General features: G+C 38.5%; 1 protein-coding gene across 3 annotated transcripts in view; it reads left to right on the top strand.

Annotated features, from left to right (window-relative positions):
• CPQ (carboxypeptidase Q) overlaps positions 1 to 15,720 on the top strand; it is a 166,875-nt gene that overhangs the window by 111,565 nt on the left and 39,590 nt on the right. For all 3 annotated transcript variants that reach the window (XM_048940009.1, XM_048940008.1, XM_048940007.1), the window contains exon 6: positions 4,694 to 4,785. In XM_048940009.1, coding sequence (XP_048795966.1) covers positions 4,694 to 4,785 — 92 coding nt within the window. The remainder of the gene's footprint in view (positions 1 to 4,693; positions 4,786 to 15,720) is intronic.

The following is a 15,720-nucleotide window of genomic DNA, read 5'->3' as shown; positions in this document are numbered from 1 at the left end:
ACAAATCAAGTGGATTACATTATATAAGAAAACAAAGGCAGTTTCTCAGTCAAAAACCTGCTACTCTACTTTTCTTTTAGGTTCTCCAGAGAATTACAACTATATCATAGTCATGGTTTAAGTAATACTGACATTTTTTGAGGTGTGCTTTGTCTTCTCAAAGCTTTTAACTTTGCTAGATCATTGTTCTTCACTCAGTTTTGAAGCAATAAACATTTCTTAACGCAAGGTCTTAGGAGATAGGCTTTTCAGCACAAATAGTAAGATTAGGTTTGTCTGAATCATAGGGGATTTTCTTTCCACTAGCAGAACAAAAGCAAAAATCCTGCAGTTTTACAGTGAAGAAAATTTAGAATTTACATTGCTGACTCTCATTTTGATTAAAAAAATAAAAAAATAAAAAATAAATTCAATTTCTCCCTCCTTTTTTTTTTTTTTTTTTTACATAATCTGTGACATATTATTATAATTTATACCAGCTGTATGTTTCATTTTTGCTGTATGGGAATCTCTCAATTCTGTCAAGCATGAGCAAGATGCGTAGGACATAAAATGCAGATTTTGCATAGTGCCCTGTTAATTTGCCCTGTCACATACAGGTCATCCACAGCTGTGGGAACCTATGTGGATTTAATAAACATTGTAATGTCTGGAAAATATCCATTTTCTATTTCAAATTGATGTAAAATGTATATATATGCATGTGTACATATGTGTACTTTCCCATGTTATTTGCTGGCACTCACGCTTTATGTAAATTACAAAAAAAGGGCTTTTGGCAAAATACTTCATTGCAGTTGATGGTTGAAATCAGGATGAATAGTTAATACCTTTAGTACAATTATAGATCTTCTTTGTCATAAGCATTTGATATTTTGGCTAACCTAGGCTTGCTGCTGACTTCTGCAAGTCTTGAACACATTAGGGTCATTTTAAAGATAGAGAACACGAAATCATTAATAGCTACATCAAAGTATGACTGTACTGGTCAGGGCAATCCAGAAGTACAGCACTGGAGAAAGCAAAAGGGCTGTCAGCAACTCCAGCACTGAGGAAGTACAATACAGACATGTCCTGGTGTACTTACTACACATATCCTCAGTCACTGATGGACTATGGGAATCTTTTTGTTTCATGTTTTAACTTATGAGACAAGATGCCCTACAGTATTTATTTTACTTGGGATAAACTGTAAGTATATAGGAACTGATCACCCAAATGCACCTTTGTGCTAAATTATGACTATGTTTCCCTGTAAAGAGTAAGGTAAAAAAAAAAAGATACTTCATTTTTTTTAATACTGAAAGTGTGAAGGTTCATAAATTAATCCATATCTGAGTGAATATCTATATATGTTTTGGCTTTAGTTTAAGATATGTGAGTTCAAAAAGAACATTTTGTTTGTGTACCTGCTGTCATGTTTTGAATGTTGTCCTGTAAAGCTTCTGCTATTCTTTTTACTGGAATACTGCAGTAGGATGGAGGCAGTGGGATTATGGTGGTTTTGAGTAGGTGCTGAGTTCTGCAACTTCCACTTAGTCAATTTCAGTTCTGGGTGACCCAAAAGGCCACAAGAGGGTCCTTGCAGTGATGCAGGATATAGTTATAACCTCCTGCATTTTCTAAAATTATCCATATACTTTAATATTCCAGAAACTTGAAAAAAAACTTCTGATGTCCTTTGTTTTAGACTGTCATATTTCAAAAAGGAGAGAGACACTGTTTTATATACGAAACAGTTTTCCTTCACTTTAAAATTTTCTTCATGCCTCTCTACTTGATACACTCAGCACAGAAAATAGTTTTGTGGTCCAAGTGGTATTTTATCAGTCTTTTCAGTATGCATTTGTGCTGTGATCTGCAAGACTTCTTATTTTTTGATGGTGTTTTCTTGCTTAGGAACTGGTAGTTTTTAAGAAGCAAACCAAAATAGCTAGACTTTATTAAGAAGAAAAAAAAAAAAAGATTGTAATTTAAGTATAATACCTCATACTTTCAATAAAGGCACGCATTCAGAATATTCTTTGTAATTTTACTTGTGAATATTGGATTTATTTTTGATGTACTTTGGTCAGAATACCTGTGTTGTTAATAACAAGTAGATAAATACATTATCACTTTCAGATAATGAGGAAATGAAATTTTCTTCTATATACTTTGTATTTGAAATGAACGCACCCAGAGGTTATGGTCTGGGGTTTTTTTTTATTTTATTTTTTAAGCTTGCCCGTTTTGCTTCAGTAAAGCACACAGTGAATCTCCTCACAGAGATCTCTGAGCTCTGGGGTTGGAAGAGCTGCTACACTGCCTCCAGCAGTAGAAAGAGCAAAGCTCAGCAGGACATCTTCCCCCTCTACTTCAGTGGAGAGATGCAATGGCAGGCTAAGGGGGCTGTGAGCAGAGATCTGCTCAAGGTTTAGCAAGCACAAGCAGCCAGAGTTACAGCAGCAGTGGCAGACGTCTTGAGCATCTCCTGCCCTGCTGCTTTCGCAGCTGTAGTGTGGTGGGCTGGATATGAGACTTCAGTAGTTGCAGTTTGTGATATGACACACGTAACCGTTCATGGAACCTCTGTTGGGTGCATAAGCTGTGAATGAATTACTACTTTTTGTAACCAAGCCACTGACACATTTGGGGTTGTTTTGTGTCTGAAAACTTTCTAACGTCAGCACAATTACTATTTTAGCATCTTAATTTTCCCTTATTGGCCATCTGGCTGATTTGAAATGCAAAGGAGGCTAATCCTGTGCAGTAATGATTTAGGAGGAGAGCAGGAAATCTGCTGGGTTTGGGGTGGGGGGGGGAGGGGGGAGGGAGAGTTGCTTTAAAATAATGAGGGCCGATGACCTTACTGTTTACAGTCAGCAAATAGGCATTTAGAAAATATAATTTTTAATCCCCTAATTCTGTTCTCCATCTTCCTTTTTTATTGAAATAATGGACAATCCAAGGTGTTTTTTTCAGATTTTGAGTACTTATTTTACACTCTGTCTTCAGTTATTCGAATTTTTAATGGAATTGATAGAGAGAAACTGTCAGCTGATGCCTAATAGAATTGATAGAGAGAAACCTTCAGCTGATTTTCATTGGATTGAGAGAAAAAAAAGGTAATGAAGATCAGATCTATTTGTAAGCATCATCCATTTCAACTAGGAAAACACATTTTCACAGTGATGCTGATATTATTTCTCCTCAACACAAAAGTGTGGGAAGTCATTTATGCATTATTGTTTATTATATTCTCCTATATAGCTTCTCTTTGGTTGTGTGTTTTATGTGTGTATTTTTTTAACATTTTTGAGGGGGTTATTTTTGCTGAAATAAAATCAGCAGAGAGCACTATTTGTTCTTGGTCTTCTTGCTCTTCTGTGCTCTCTGACTTGATGTCTTGAATGTATTCATTTATGAGTACAATTAATCAAATAAATAGTGTCTATCTGTTCAATTCTGCCATGGCAGAAACAGCTTCAAAATATATCTGAAAACTGAACTATCACAGCAAAATACTAAATGGCCCTGTGTTTGCCTTGCTTTGCATACATTCAGTAGCCAAATGTATTTTACGTTCCAGAGTACAAATTGCTTGTCATTTGTCTGATAAAAAGCAAAATAATGTTGTAATGTCTCTCAGTTTTAGAGAAGGGGAAATATCCAATAGCTTGTATCCAATTAATTAACCTTGATGAAAAATGGCAGCCCTCATGAAAATTTGATTTGAATCTGCTGAAAGCATACATACATTATTTACTGCAGACCACCAGAAAGACAGAATATATGTCAGAAATTTGTCAGTTATTTCATGTTATTTTTGTGTTATGTTTTGTAGATACCTGCAGCGTTTTCCACAAATGTACTTCTCCCGTGCTACTGCAGGAGAGGCAACTGGTAGCAGCATCACAACAATCTGCTCCTTTCTCTCCAGTCATTCCTACAGACAAGCAAAGAGTAGTCTGGAAAACAAAACCCACACTAGAAGTCTCACAGAATGGCTTGGGTTGGAAGAGATCTCTAGGATCATTAAGCTCCAACCACCCCCCCCAGCACAGGCAGGGCCACCAACCTTCCCATTTAATACTAGACCAGGCTGCCCAGGGCCCCATCCAACCTGGCCTTGAACACCTCCAGGGATGGGGCATCCACAACCTCTCTGGGCAGCCTGTTCCAGTACCTCACCACTCTCTTTTCTATGAGGGCTATCATAGAAAAGAACGTCCCCCCTGATATCCAACCTAAATCTTCCCTCCCTCAACTTAAAACTGTTTCCCTTTGTCCTGCCATTATTTACCCGCGTAAAGAGTTGACTTGACTCCTGTTTGTAGATTCCTTTAGGGTACTGAAAGGTTGCAATTAGGTCACACTGCAGCCTTCTCTTCTCCAGTCTGAACAAGCACAGATCCCTCAGCCTGTCTTTTTAGGAGAACTGCTCCAGCTCTGATCATCTTTGTGGCCCTCCTCTGGACCCTCTCTAACAGTTCCCTGTCTTTCTTGTATTGGAGTCCCCAGACCTGGACACAGTACAGTAGTTTGTGGTAGCTTATGTAGTTTGTATTTGGTGAAAGTAGGGGTCATTGAATGGAAACTTCGGTTTTTCTGCCATTGCACAATGGAGACCAATGCAAAACATGTTCAGATAGATGAATATGAAGACGATGAACACTAATACCAAGAGATAACATTTTAACATACATTTTAGGACTTCGTCCAAAAAGAACTGTGCGCTTGGTGCTATGGACAGGAGAAGAACAAGGAGGAATAGGTGCTGAGCAATACTACCAGTTGCATAAGGTAAATAAGGTTTTCAGATTATTTGCTTGACAGCACTTTTCTCATTAGTTTTGTGATATACTCATTATTTTTGTCAGAATGCTCACCTTAATATCTAACTGAAAATAGTGGTTCTAGTTCTACCTGAAAGAATGTTTTGTCTTCTATCCTAAATGTAAACTTCATATTGTTTTTAACAAAGTGATGTGTTTATGTATAGACATGTTCCACTTGGCCTAACATACTCTATCACAAAATTGTTCTGAAGCAGATGTTGCACAAGGATCTGCCATAGCTTCCAAACATGCTGGCTTTCTCAGAATGTATGAGGAATGGTCCACATGTGTTGGTAATATAAACAAATTTTGTTTGGCTTATGTATTTCTGCTTCCTGGCATTTTTCCATAATATCTTACAATGTAAAACAAGAAAAGTCTTAATTTATTTTTAATACTGTCTACTCTAAAATGCTCTGTGCCAATTATTAATATTATGTGATCTGGAATATTGTAAATGCTTGACTTCTGTTTATGCAATCTCTGTTATCAGGATAAAAATACTGTCCATTTTCACAACTGTTTCACCTGTCAACAGCTACCTTTACAAAGTACGGCATGCGACAAAGGACAACTGCATAAGAATATTTTGGAGATAAGTCTTCAGAATATGTTTGGTTTTTATTTCCCAGGAAATTTTTCATACAGAGGTTGATGAGGAGTTGGAACAGGTTGCCCAAGGAGGTTGTGGATGCCCCATCCCTGGAGGCATTCAAGGCTCTGGTCTGGTGGTTGGCAACCCTGCACATAGCAGGGGGTTGAAACTAGATGATCATTGTGGTCCTTTTCAACCCAGGCCATTCTATGATTCTGTGATTCTATGATAAGGTGCATCAAGAAGAGTGTGGCCAGGAGGTCAAGTGAGATGATCTCCAATCTCCTCTGCCCTGCTAAGGCCACATCTGGAGTACTGCGACCAGTTCTGGTCTCCCCAGTTCAAAAACAACAGGGATGTTTGTCATGGTTTTATGATTTTTGGTTATTGGTATTCCATGTCATAACATCATGTAGTGCACTGGAAATTAAAGTGTTAATGCTCCATTTTTGGGTACCTGTCCCCAAAGAAAAGAACTACATTCCTCAGAAGACTGTTCTCTGTGTTGTTACCATTTCTGCTCAGAGGGATATACGTATAATGCCTTGATAGGTCATCTAACCTCTCCTTCTTCGTCAGGCTCTCCTCCTTGCTGTGCAGTTGGACTGTGCATCTCACCTCAGTGTTTTGGTGAGGCCTGTCCACCTTTCAGATACTCTCTCAGTATATTTGATCTATTAGCTTCGATTCTAATTATATTGCATTATAGTGTGTTATCTTGCATTCCCATACCATATTTAGTAAATTAGTTTGTTTCTCCTCAGATCATTGCCACTGTTTTTAATTATTCTGGGGTCCCGTTTCCCTTTTCCGGATCCCTCCACCCCGCTTGTCACAGAACCGGGCTGAACCAGCCTGTAAACCATTGACAGATGTTCTTGAGAGAGTCCAGTGGAGGGCTTCAAAGATGATTAGGGACAAGGAGTATCTCCCATATGAGGAAAGGCTGAGAGACATGGGACTGTTCAGTCTGGAGAAGAGAGAGCTGAGAGGCAATTCTGTAACTGTTTATTAGTATCAAAAAATGCATGCACTTTTCAGGTTGAATCATGTTGATGGGGGGGTGGACTCTTTTCAGTGGTGTGCAATAACAGAACAAGGGGCAATGGGCAAAAACTGGAAGACAGGAATTTCCATAAAAACACAAGGAAGATCTTCTTTACTGTGAGGGAGGCAAGGGAACAGGCTTCCTGGAGAGGTTATGGAGTTTTCTTCTTTGGAGGTGTTTAATGCACACCTTGTTGCGTTCCTGTGCAACATGCTGTAGGGAAATCTGCTCTAGCAGGGAGTTGTACTGCATGATCTCTAGAGGTCCCATCCAACTTCTACAGTTCTGTGATTCTCTAAAGACAAGAAGAATAAGAGTGTGTTTTGGAAGTCACCTGCTGTACAACAGACAAGAAGGTAATGAATTCCTCGGAGGATGCTTTCAGTGGTAAACAGCCTAATGGAATAAGTACATGGAAACTTCACTTTGAATCAGCCTCATTGTGATGAACAAAAATCGATTTGCATAGGAACAGAGCGGTCAGAGATAACACTGTGATGCTACCACTAACTTGTTTAACATTACTAAGTGTCTTAACTATCCATACATAATGTAGTCATCCTTATTCCTCTATATTATAGGGGAAGCCCAGCTCTCTAGTTCGGAAGACGAATTTAAGAGCTTGCTTTCTTCCACTCAGAGAGGTGGCAGATTGCAGTTTAGTGTGCATTAAGGACTCTGGATTTACTCACAGATGCCCTGATGTTTAGCAGGATTAAACTGGCGTGAAATATTCTGGAATACATCCCAAGGGAAAGAGCTGTTTCTCATTTACAGAAGTGCATTTTAGAAGAGCTGGAAGGGACAGAGCAAACATTTTGTGCCTGATGCATGCTGCTTGTGGGAAGTTTATCACCTCTGAGGATTTTGGAAAGAGCACCCATTCCCGTCTTGGAAAATCAGCTTTATTCTGTGGTTTTAGAACTGTCAGAACACATCAAATTGTCCTATACACTTCTCATCTTTTTTCAGATAATCTGTATTTCACTCTAGTCTCTAGGATTTATATTCAGAAGTAATATAAAAAAATGGGTTAAAGGCTCAAATGTGAAAATATAAAGCAGATTTGGGTGTTGTTTGAAAGACACCGGATTACTTTACTTTTAAACTGAAAAAGATGTCTCAAGTTTTGCTGTGCTGACGTGATTCCATCTCGATGTTGTTCTCTGCAAAGAAAGTACAGTCTAAGTTAGCATGGATTTGTAATTTACATGGAGAATTTAAGCAGAAATGACATCCGTCTGTTGTTTGTTGTTCTTGTTTCCCCCCTGCCATGTGATCTGGCAGAATTATAAATTGATACAACAACAGGACATCACATTACTCATAATAACAAACTAAAGCAGATTAATACTGTACATTATATTTAGCATGAAAAATATCTTAACCTTTTAATGATTCACTAGTGCAGATTTCTGGCAATTAGAGTAGTATGGCGCAAAACATAGATTCTTGATATTAATGAGTACAACTGAAGTAAGAGTGTTATTTAAAGATGCCTTGTTAAATGAGAGATGGTCCATATGACTCATCTGCATAGCTGGGCTTATTATGAGTTCAGTTCACTACAAACAAGTAGAAATATGAATGCTGTAATTCAGCACAGACAGACATGGATTTCCTCGACACTCTAAATTACACTCTCGTGTCAGTGGAAATGTGGCAGGGGAGAAGAAATGAAGACGATATAGGACTGGAAGAGTACAGATACTCTTCTTTTTGTAGCCTATTTATTTTTTTCTTTCAATTTAATTTCTGTTCTTTTTTCATCATCTGTCATTGTAGGTTGCCACTGCTGTATAGGGAATAAGTTACTGCAGAAATAAGAGATAGCAGCCACAAAGTGATTTTAGTATGATGCGGGATAATTAACTCATTTCCCCAGATAGTGGCATTATTTGCATCACACTCAGTTATTTCTGCAGAGCCTGGTGTTGTAGTGTCTGTTTGCTAAGACTAGTCATAGGGTGTACTGACTGTTCAGATCTTTATCAGAAAGCAAGAGCTGCCATATTGGGCTGACCAAAGCTCAGTCTAACCCTGTCTCCTGTTCCTGACAGCACTCAGTAAATAAGATGCCAATGCAGCTAGAGTAAGATCAGTCACACAGATTACTAATGCAACTATTTTCTCATTTTATGAAACATTTTTTCTGGAGAGAATCTCACAGTCCTCATTCCTTTGTATGATTTTTCCAAGATGTTTTCAAGAGCAGAGAGCCAAGTTCTGTCCAACAGTTTCAGTGCCTCCATTAGTACAGGGGTACCTGGTGCCCACCATTGCATCTCAGAGAGCAGTTCTTAATTTGGGGTAGAAGCCCTCGAGGGGAATCACCAGCATCTTTACTCCCAAAGAAAATACCCATCAAAGTGTTTGCTGCTTTTAATTGGTAGCTGGTACTTACATTTACTCCTAGACTGGAAAAAGGCCGGGTTTGCCTTCACAATACAGACTCCTTACTTTGATGAAGAGGAATTAAATAAAATTATCTAAGTATAAATCAGGCTCCAAATCCTGGTATTCAGTGCTAAATGTGAAGTGCTTAGTTTTGTGATCTGGTTGTTGAGGATGGCTCTTATCTACAAACCATATAAATAGCTTAGAAAATTTGAAACATTACAGCTGCTGTTTTCCTATCCAAGTTGCATAAAGGAAGCAGGAGAAACATGGCTTAGTAGTTCTGGAGGAGCTCATTGCATCTGTTCTGTACAGATTCTTATATTCCCTTCAACAACAGTACCTGATTGCCTTCCACAAGGCTTGAAGTATTTAATATGCCTACTCTTATGATGTCTTACTGAGGGGACAAATGAGCATATGTAATTGTCTTGCCTTGGTATAGACTTCTGGAGTTTTCAATTTTGGTTTGCAGAGGGGAAAGTTCAAAGATGGGTACCTCACACTGCACACAGATTGCTGAAGTTGGTGTTGGTCTTTTGTTCTACTTTCATTTAATTGCTTTGGACTTTCTCTGCTAAAGATCTGTGTGCCATGAAGACAAGGTTACAGTTATTTACCCATTTGAATTAAGGGACTGTGAGTGGCAGATAATTATTTTGCAATATAAGTATTACATACCATCTCCCAGGAATGCAAAAATATTTTGTAATTAGAAAGCGAAGAGATACTGGGCCAAATTGAAACTTTCTTAAATAATTCTATTGGGATCATTGGAGGCATTAATGCGTTAAGAATTTGTTTCAAGCTGTACTAGAGAAAGCATTGCTAACGTATTTCTGCATATGTTTTTGTTGCTATCTTAATGATGTTTAGAATGCTTACTTAAATATCTGGCACGTGTGCCATACACTGCTTGAACATTTTAAGAAAGATTTGATTTTCTGAAAAACATTAATCATCAGTGTTTTCCATGGCTTCCTTTTTGTTTGTTACCTAGAAGATCTGATATTTTCCCCAAACTGAATTTGCATTTGCATTTGCAGAAACAGGACTTTCTGACATGTTGGTATCTCATCGTTGCTAATTTAAGTACTCTGTATGTATGTATATACGCCTCGCGTGAGGCGTCTGCTGTAATTTACTAATGGGTTACTTTCTCCAAAGAAGCAAATACCCCAAAAATTTCTCGTTGCTTTCAGGTGAAATGATGTCCCAGGGTGTCAAGTACTCTGGTGAAATGTGAGACATGGATTTATGTGTGATTTGAACCAAATACATCCAGGACTTGAATGCGGGCTCTTCTGTCCAAACGAAAGACATTGACCATTTGGCTATTGCCTATTTTCTGGAAATATTCTCTGTAATTAAAACTACTGCTTTTTGTCTTGACCACTGCTGTCTTCTTGTTCCCTTGTTCTCTCTCCTTGACTTTCGTCTCTTGTCTAGCCTTAAAAAGGTGTGAGGCTTTTTGGTGTAGGACTAGCATTTTATGTTGTATTCATGCAGGAAACAGCACAATGGCTTCTTGAACGTAAAGCCTCCTGTAGACATTTCACCACGTAATAAACTTAATCACTAACACCATCTGATCTTTGTGCGAAAGTCTCACGCCATTCTTTTTTATTTGGGTTGAAATGGGACAAAAAGAAAACAAACCCAACGACATGAAGCATTTCTGAATTTCCTGTCCAGCTTCACTGCGATCTTCTCTCTAGATATTTCCTTTTATGCTGAATGTGGGATGAGTTCAGCAAATTAACAATAAGCATGATGGTTCTTTCTGTGTTCTATTAGTTCAGATTTGTGCAATACAGAAAGTAAAAGGCAAGAAGAATTTGAAGAACAAAAAGAAGAAACTGAGCAGAAAAGAATTTGTTTTAGTTATGGATATATAGGTTTATTTCAGCAAAGGGTAAAATACAGCTGCACAGGATGCAGAAAGATAAAAAACATGAAGAGGTAGTCTCTAAATCCCTTGGTCACAAACCCTGCTTGCTTTCTGAGTGCTTATTTTGGCAATGCCTTGACCTCCATGTCATTTTGTTGTCAACTTTAACTAAAGCAAATAAATTTATGTGGTAATTTCTATTTAGGAGGTCAGGTTGGTGGCACTATTTTAAAATTCTGCTGTGAATCATTAAGTTGAGAAACAGAAGAAATTAATAAAAAAGGTCCGAAACTACCAAAATAAAGTAATCACACTGCCTTATTGCACTGCCTTTGCCAGAATTACATTTAACAACCAGTAGCATACTTGATTATATTCTCCACAGGAAAGCTCATATAATTGATCAATTATAGTTTATATATATAGTTCTTGGTCAGCAGGATTTCATAATTCTTGATATAGAATTATCATGCTCCTAGTGGAATCTGCAATGAAAATCAGGTTTTTCTGCAACACAAAGAGTTGATTCCCTTCCCTGCTAGAAGCAGGATGGACACAGAATCAGTCATGGCAGTATGTCTCTTGGATGTGTGATCTTGGTACCATTTGGGCAGATTTCATATGTGATGAACTCTTCTGTCTTTTTTTCCTTTATCATGTTTTGTTCCCTCAAATGAGTAGCAGAGCTGTCATCTGAAACTTATAAACCGGTGGAATATCTGCCTGTGCTGTCCAGGAAGGGCAGGAAGGAAACATCAGGTTCCCCACGTTACTTCAGGTACACAACATGAACAGCAGGCCAACAGATGAAGCCCTACATTCTTAATGTTTATTTATTTCCACTAGTGTTGGTTCTTCCTAAAAAATGATGTTGCTTATCACAGGATAGTTTAAACCTCATGAGAACAATAGCTCAGTAACACAGTGTGTACAGCAACTATTTTGAAGTGTTCATGCATAGAAACAAGCACATATATGCATGCATATGTATGTATATACATTCATATATGAATATTAAGTTTCTATTTATCTATAAGCTCCAGCTACAAAGGTAGCCCAGGTATGTAAGGGAATGGCCTCTAAGTACGTACTGGAGGTATCCTTTCTCCTCCTTGAAGTCAACGTTTTCTAATATGTTCAGTCCTTGGAAGAACCAGTTCCAGCAGTTCTGTGACTGTGCAGGACAAACTGGAGTTACTAAAGGAGATATCTTCTGAGGGTGGCTGTTCCTCTGCTTTCATGTTTTCTGCTGACTGCAGCTCCTCAGTTCTTTGGGATGTTGTACTGTAAGAAAGCTGGGACACATCTATCCCAGTTCCTTACAGTTCCTTACAGAGGACACAGAAAGCCATCACCTCTTGCTGACACACTGTGATGAAGTTTCTCCTCCAGAACCTCTTCTCATTCTAAAATTGCACTTTTCATCCTGATCAGAACTTAAAAACATGCTGTGTGAAATCAATAGGGATGTGTGTGCTGTGCCAGCTTCCAAAGAGTGGCTGATGTATTTTCATCAATCTATTGCTGAAAGTTACAAAAGTCATTTTTCTGCTGAAAGTTGTAAAAGTTGTCTTTGATTTAAATTACTACTTTAAAGTAGAACATATTACCTATTTTCAGATGAATACTTAAGATGATTAGAGGGTTGGAGGTTGAAGGAATTGGGCTTAGAGAAGAGAAGGCTCTGGGGAGACTTCATTGTGTCCTTCCAGTACTTGAAGGGAGCATGTAAACATGAGGGGGAATGGCTTTTTGCAACAGTGGATAGTGATAGGACAAGGGGGAATGGTTTTAAACTGAGACAGGGGAGATTTAGGTTAGATATTAGGAGGAAGTTTTTCACACAGAGGGTGGTGACACACTGGAACAGGTTGCCCAAGGAGGTTGTGGATGCCCCATCCCTGGAGGCATTCAAGGCCAGGCTGGATGTGGCTCTGGGCAGCCTGGTCTGGTGGTTTTCTGGTCCTTGCCTGTGGGAGGTGAAGACTAGATGATCGTTGTGGTCCTTTGCAATCCAGGCCATTCTCTGATTTTATGATTTTGATTCAATGATTCTAAAACTTCTCATAAAGGGACAGTCATTCAGAGTCTCAGAGAGCGTTTGATACTTCTGTATGTGAACACAGAAGGCTTTAAGTTATGCTATTTTCTAGGAAGAGCGCTTCTCTTTGACATGCCTCTTTGTCAAAGAAAAAATGTGCAAAGTCAGTGCTACAGGTAATCTGATGCATGCATAGAGAGTAGTGCTGTCTGCAGGGCTGCCTGCATCTTCTTGTCTGTGATCCCTGGAAACTCATAGTACTGAATGTGATCTCTGTGACTGCTGGCAAATGGCTGCAGAGCAAACAGCAATACTGTGCAGGGCAAGACGTGCCAGTGGCATGTTTGCACAGAGGGAAATGCTCGTAAATACATGACCAACTACCGTGCTAACCTGCTGGAAGTTACTGAGAGCTCTGTTGTTGGCTTATCAGATAGCAATACCCCGATAAGAAGAAACCATGGAGAGCTTTCCTACACGGTATGGCAGGAAAATATCTTTTAACAGAAGCATAAGTCTCACTCTTACCTTATCACCAGAAGTAGTGATAATCTTCAGCTGTACAGCAAGTTCCTCCTATATAATGATGGTAACTTTCAAAGATTTCCAAATCTCTGTGTTCCTGATTTTCCCTGTACTCATTCAGAAAGGGTCTGAGCTGTACGACTGTGCTCATGGCTGTGGTTACCTCATATTGATGCTGGCACATCTTTCTTCCCTAGCAGCTGTTCTACTTTTTTTCTCTAGTTTCTATTTGTGCTGTTGGCTTCATTAAATAATTTTGATCCTAACTATCAGTTCAAAATTACATTACACCATGTTTATATATTGCTAGAGGATGTCTTCTGTTTTTTTCATCTTTCCCAGCTGTCACATCCATGTAGGTGTTGTATTTCCCTTGTTTTCTCTTGACTTTTCCTATAGCATTAGTTGTCAGCTAACAAACTTGGGTGTTAATTTAAACACACTTTTGGTAATGCAAGTGGGATGGCTGTCATTTCACCCGAGGTTCCGTGACATGGTTGTTGACTTGCTATACTTGGATCCAAACTGCTCTGAGTCAAATACCAGAATACCAGTGTTGGTATTTCTTAAAGTGTAAATCAATACCAGAAAGCTGAAAATGCACTGACAGTTTAACCGATGTCCCCTATTACTGGAACAAATTAACCATTAGTCAAGGGCAGTGTTTTGCCATTAAGGACTTCAGTATTTTCCCTGTAAAGTGGTGGGTTTTTTCAGTGGAATTAAAAAGAAAACCAGTGAATGAGGCTCTGGAGAACTAATAACTCTTAATTTTAATAGCCTCAAATTACGGAAGGCTTTCAGGGCAACTGTTCTGTCCTTTGGCCTTTCAGGTGTGTCACTGCTTTAGCTGGGGAAGAGGAATTGCCATTAGTGATTCAGTAGATTAGTCATGAGATACTGGAGTCCAGCTTAACATTTGGTAAGAATTGTGGGGATTTGGGTTGAATAATCAGCTGCATGAATAATTGGGATTGCCAGCATCAGCTGCTGCTGTTCTGTGTTTCTTACCCCTAGAGGTACCTGCAATTGTTTGCTACCTGTGTATAGCAAGGTGGTTTTATCGTAATCAAAAGAATTTTAGTGTAATTTCAAGTATTCAAGTGCTTGCCTTAGAGATGAGAAACACTTATATTTTGGTTCTGCTTAGCAGATAAAAACGATTCTCTTGTAGCTTAAATAGAAATTAAATAAATTAAAATACAGGAGTTAAAAATAGGGTAAGCATTGGCAGTCATGCCTATTTGTATCTTCAGTGAAAATAGTAAGCTGTAAAAAGCCAATTTGCCCTTGCAGTATTTATTATGAAGTTTCAGTTAAATGTTTAGCCTAAGAGATAAACATTGATCATGTAAATCATGGATCATGTAAATCATGATCATGTAAATCATGGGATGGATCCAGTTTGTGATAGGAAGATAAAGGATATAAGTCTGTATGGAAATTCAGAAAATTAGGCAGCAAGTTACACCACCAAGATTTTGTTCTCCATTATGTGCTAAGAGAAGTGGCAAGTATCAGGATGCAGCAAATGGAATTAATCTCTGAAAAAAAGTGTGCACTGCATTTAAAATGCTTGTTTAAATGATGCATTGAGTATGGGGAATAAAGAAAGAAACAGCTGAGCCTACAGTTATTTTATTTTATAAAATCTCCCTGTTTTGTTCTCCTGTTCCTGGAATTAGCCAAGGGAGACTGAACAGACTCAGCCTGCTTTGATAAGTGCTAGTTATCCCTGCACCATAAAATGCAAATGACAAAGGATGCATATTCCGCACAGCGTATTTCTCAGTGCGTATTTCTTTGCGTGTAAGTAGCAACACTAATGTACATAAGCAAAAGCAGGGCATAGTGAAAGCAACCCAAACTACTTTATTTCCTTATTTATTTTTTAAAGATTGCGATACCCTAAATTGAAACTTGACAGTGGATAGATATAAAATTAATCCTATCTTTCAGTGAGGAAAAAAAAAAATAGAGCAAAAACTTTCTTAAGGACACATGGTACATAAGTAGCTGTGACTTGTTATTTTTTGTCCCCAGTGAGTCTAGTTTCTCTCCCCAGAGCATTTTGTCTTCGTGTTAGTCCTGCACATTCTAAGAACTGAACTGCCTTTTTCCTGGGCAAGAATACATTGTAATGTATTGTGGGTGGTTTGTTTTCTCAGTTTCATATTAAAAACACGTGTGGACATTTAAATGAGAAAGAAAACAATTGAAGACCACAGTAATACTACTGGCAGTTTATGAAGTTTGCTGTTCAGGCTTGGTATACAATGATGGTTTACATTCAGAAATGCTCCTTATCGACGTTCATAAGTATCTAAAGGGTGGGAGTCAAGTGGATGAGGCTGGGCTCTTTTTGGTGGTGGCCAGTGACAAGACAAGGGGCAATGGGCACAA

This window comes from Lagopus muta, chromosome 3 (genome assembly GCF_023343835.1).
Source record: "Lagopus muta isolate bLagMut1 chromosome 3, bLagMut1 primary, whole genome shotgun sequence".
Lineage (NCBI taxonomy): Eukaryota > Metazoa > Chordata > Aves > Galliformes > Phasianidae > Lagopus > Lagopus muta.
This window is presented reverse-complemented; position numbering and strand designations above follow the sequence as displayed.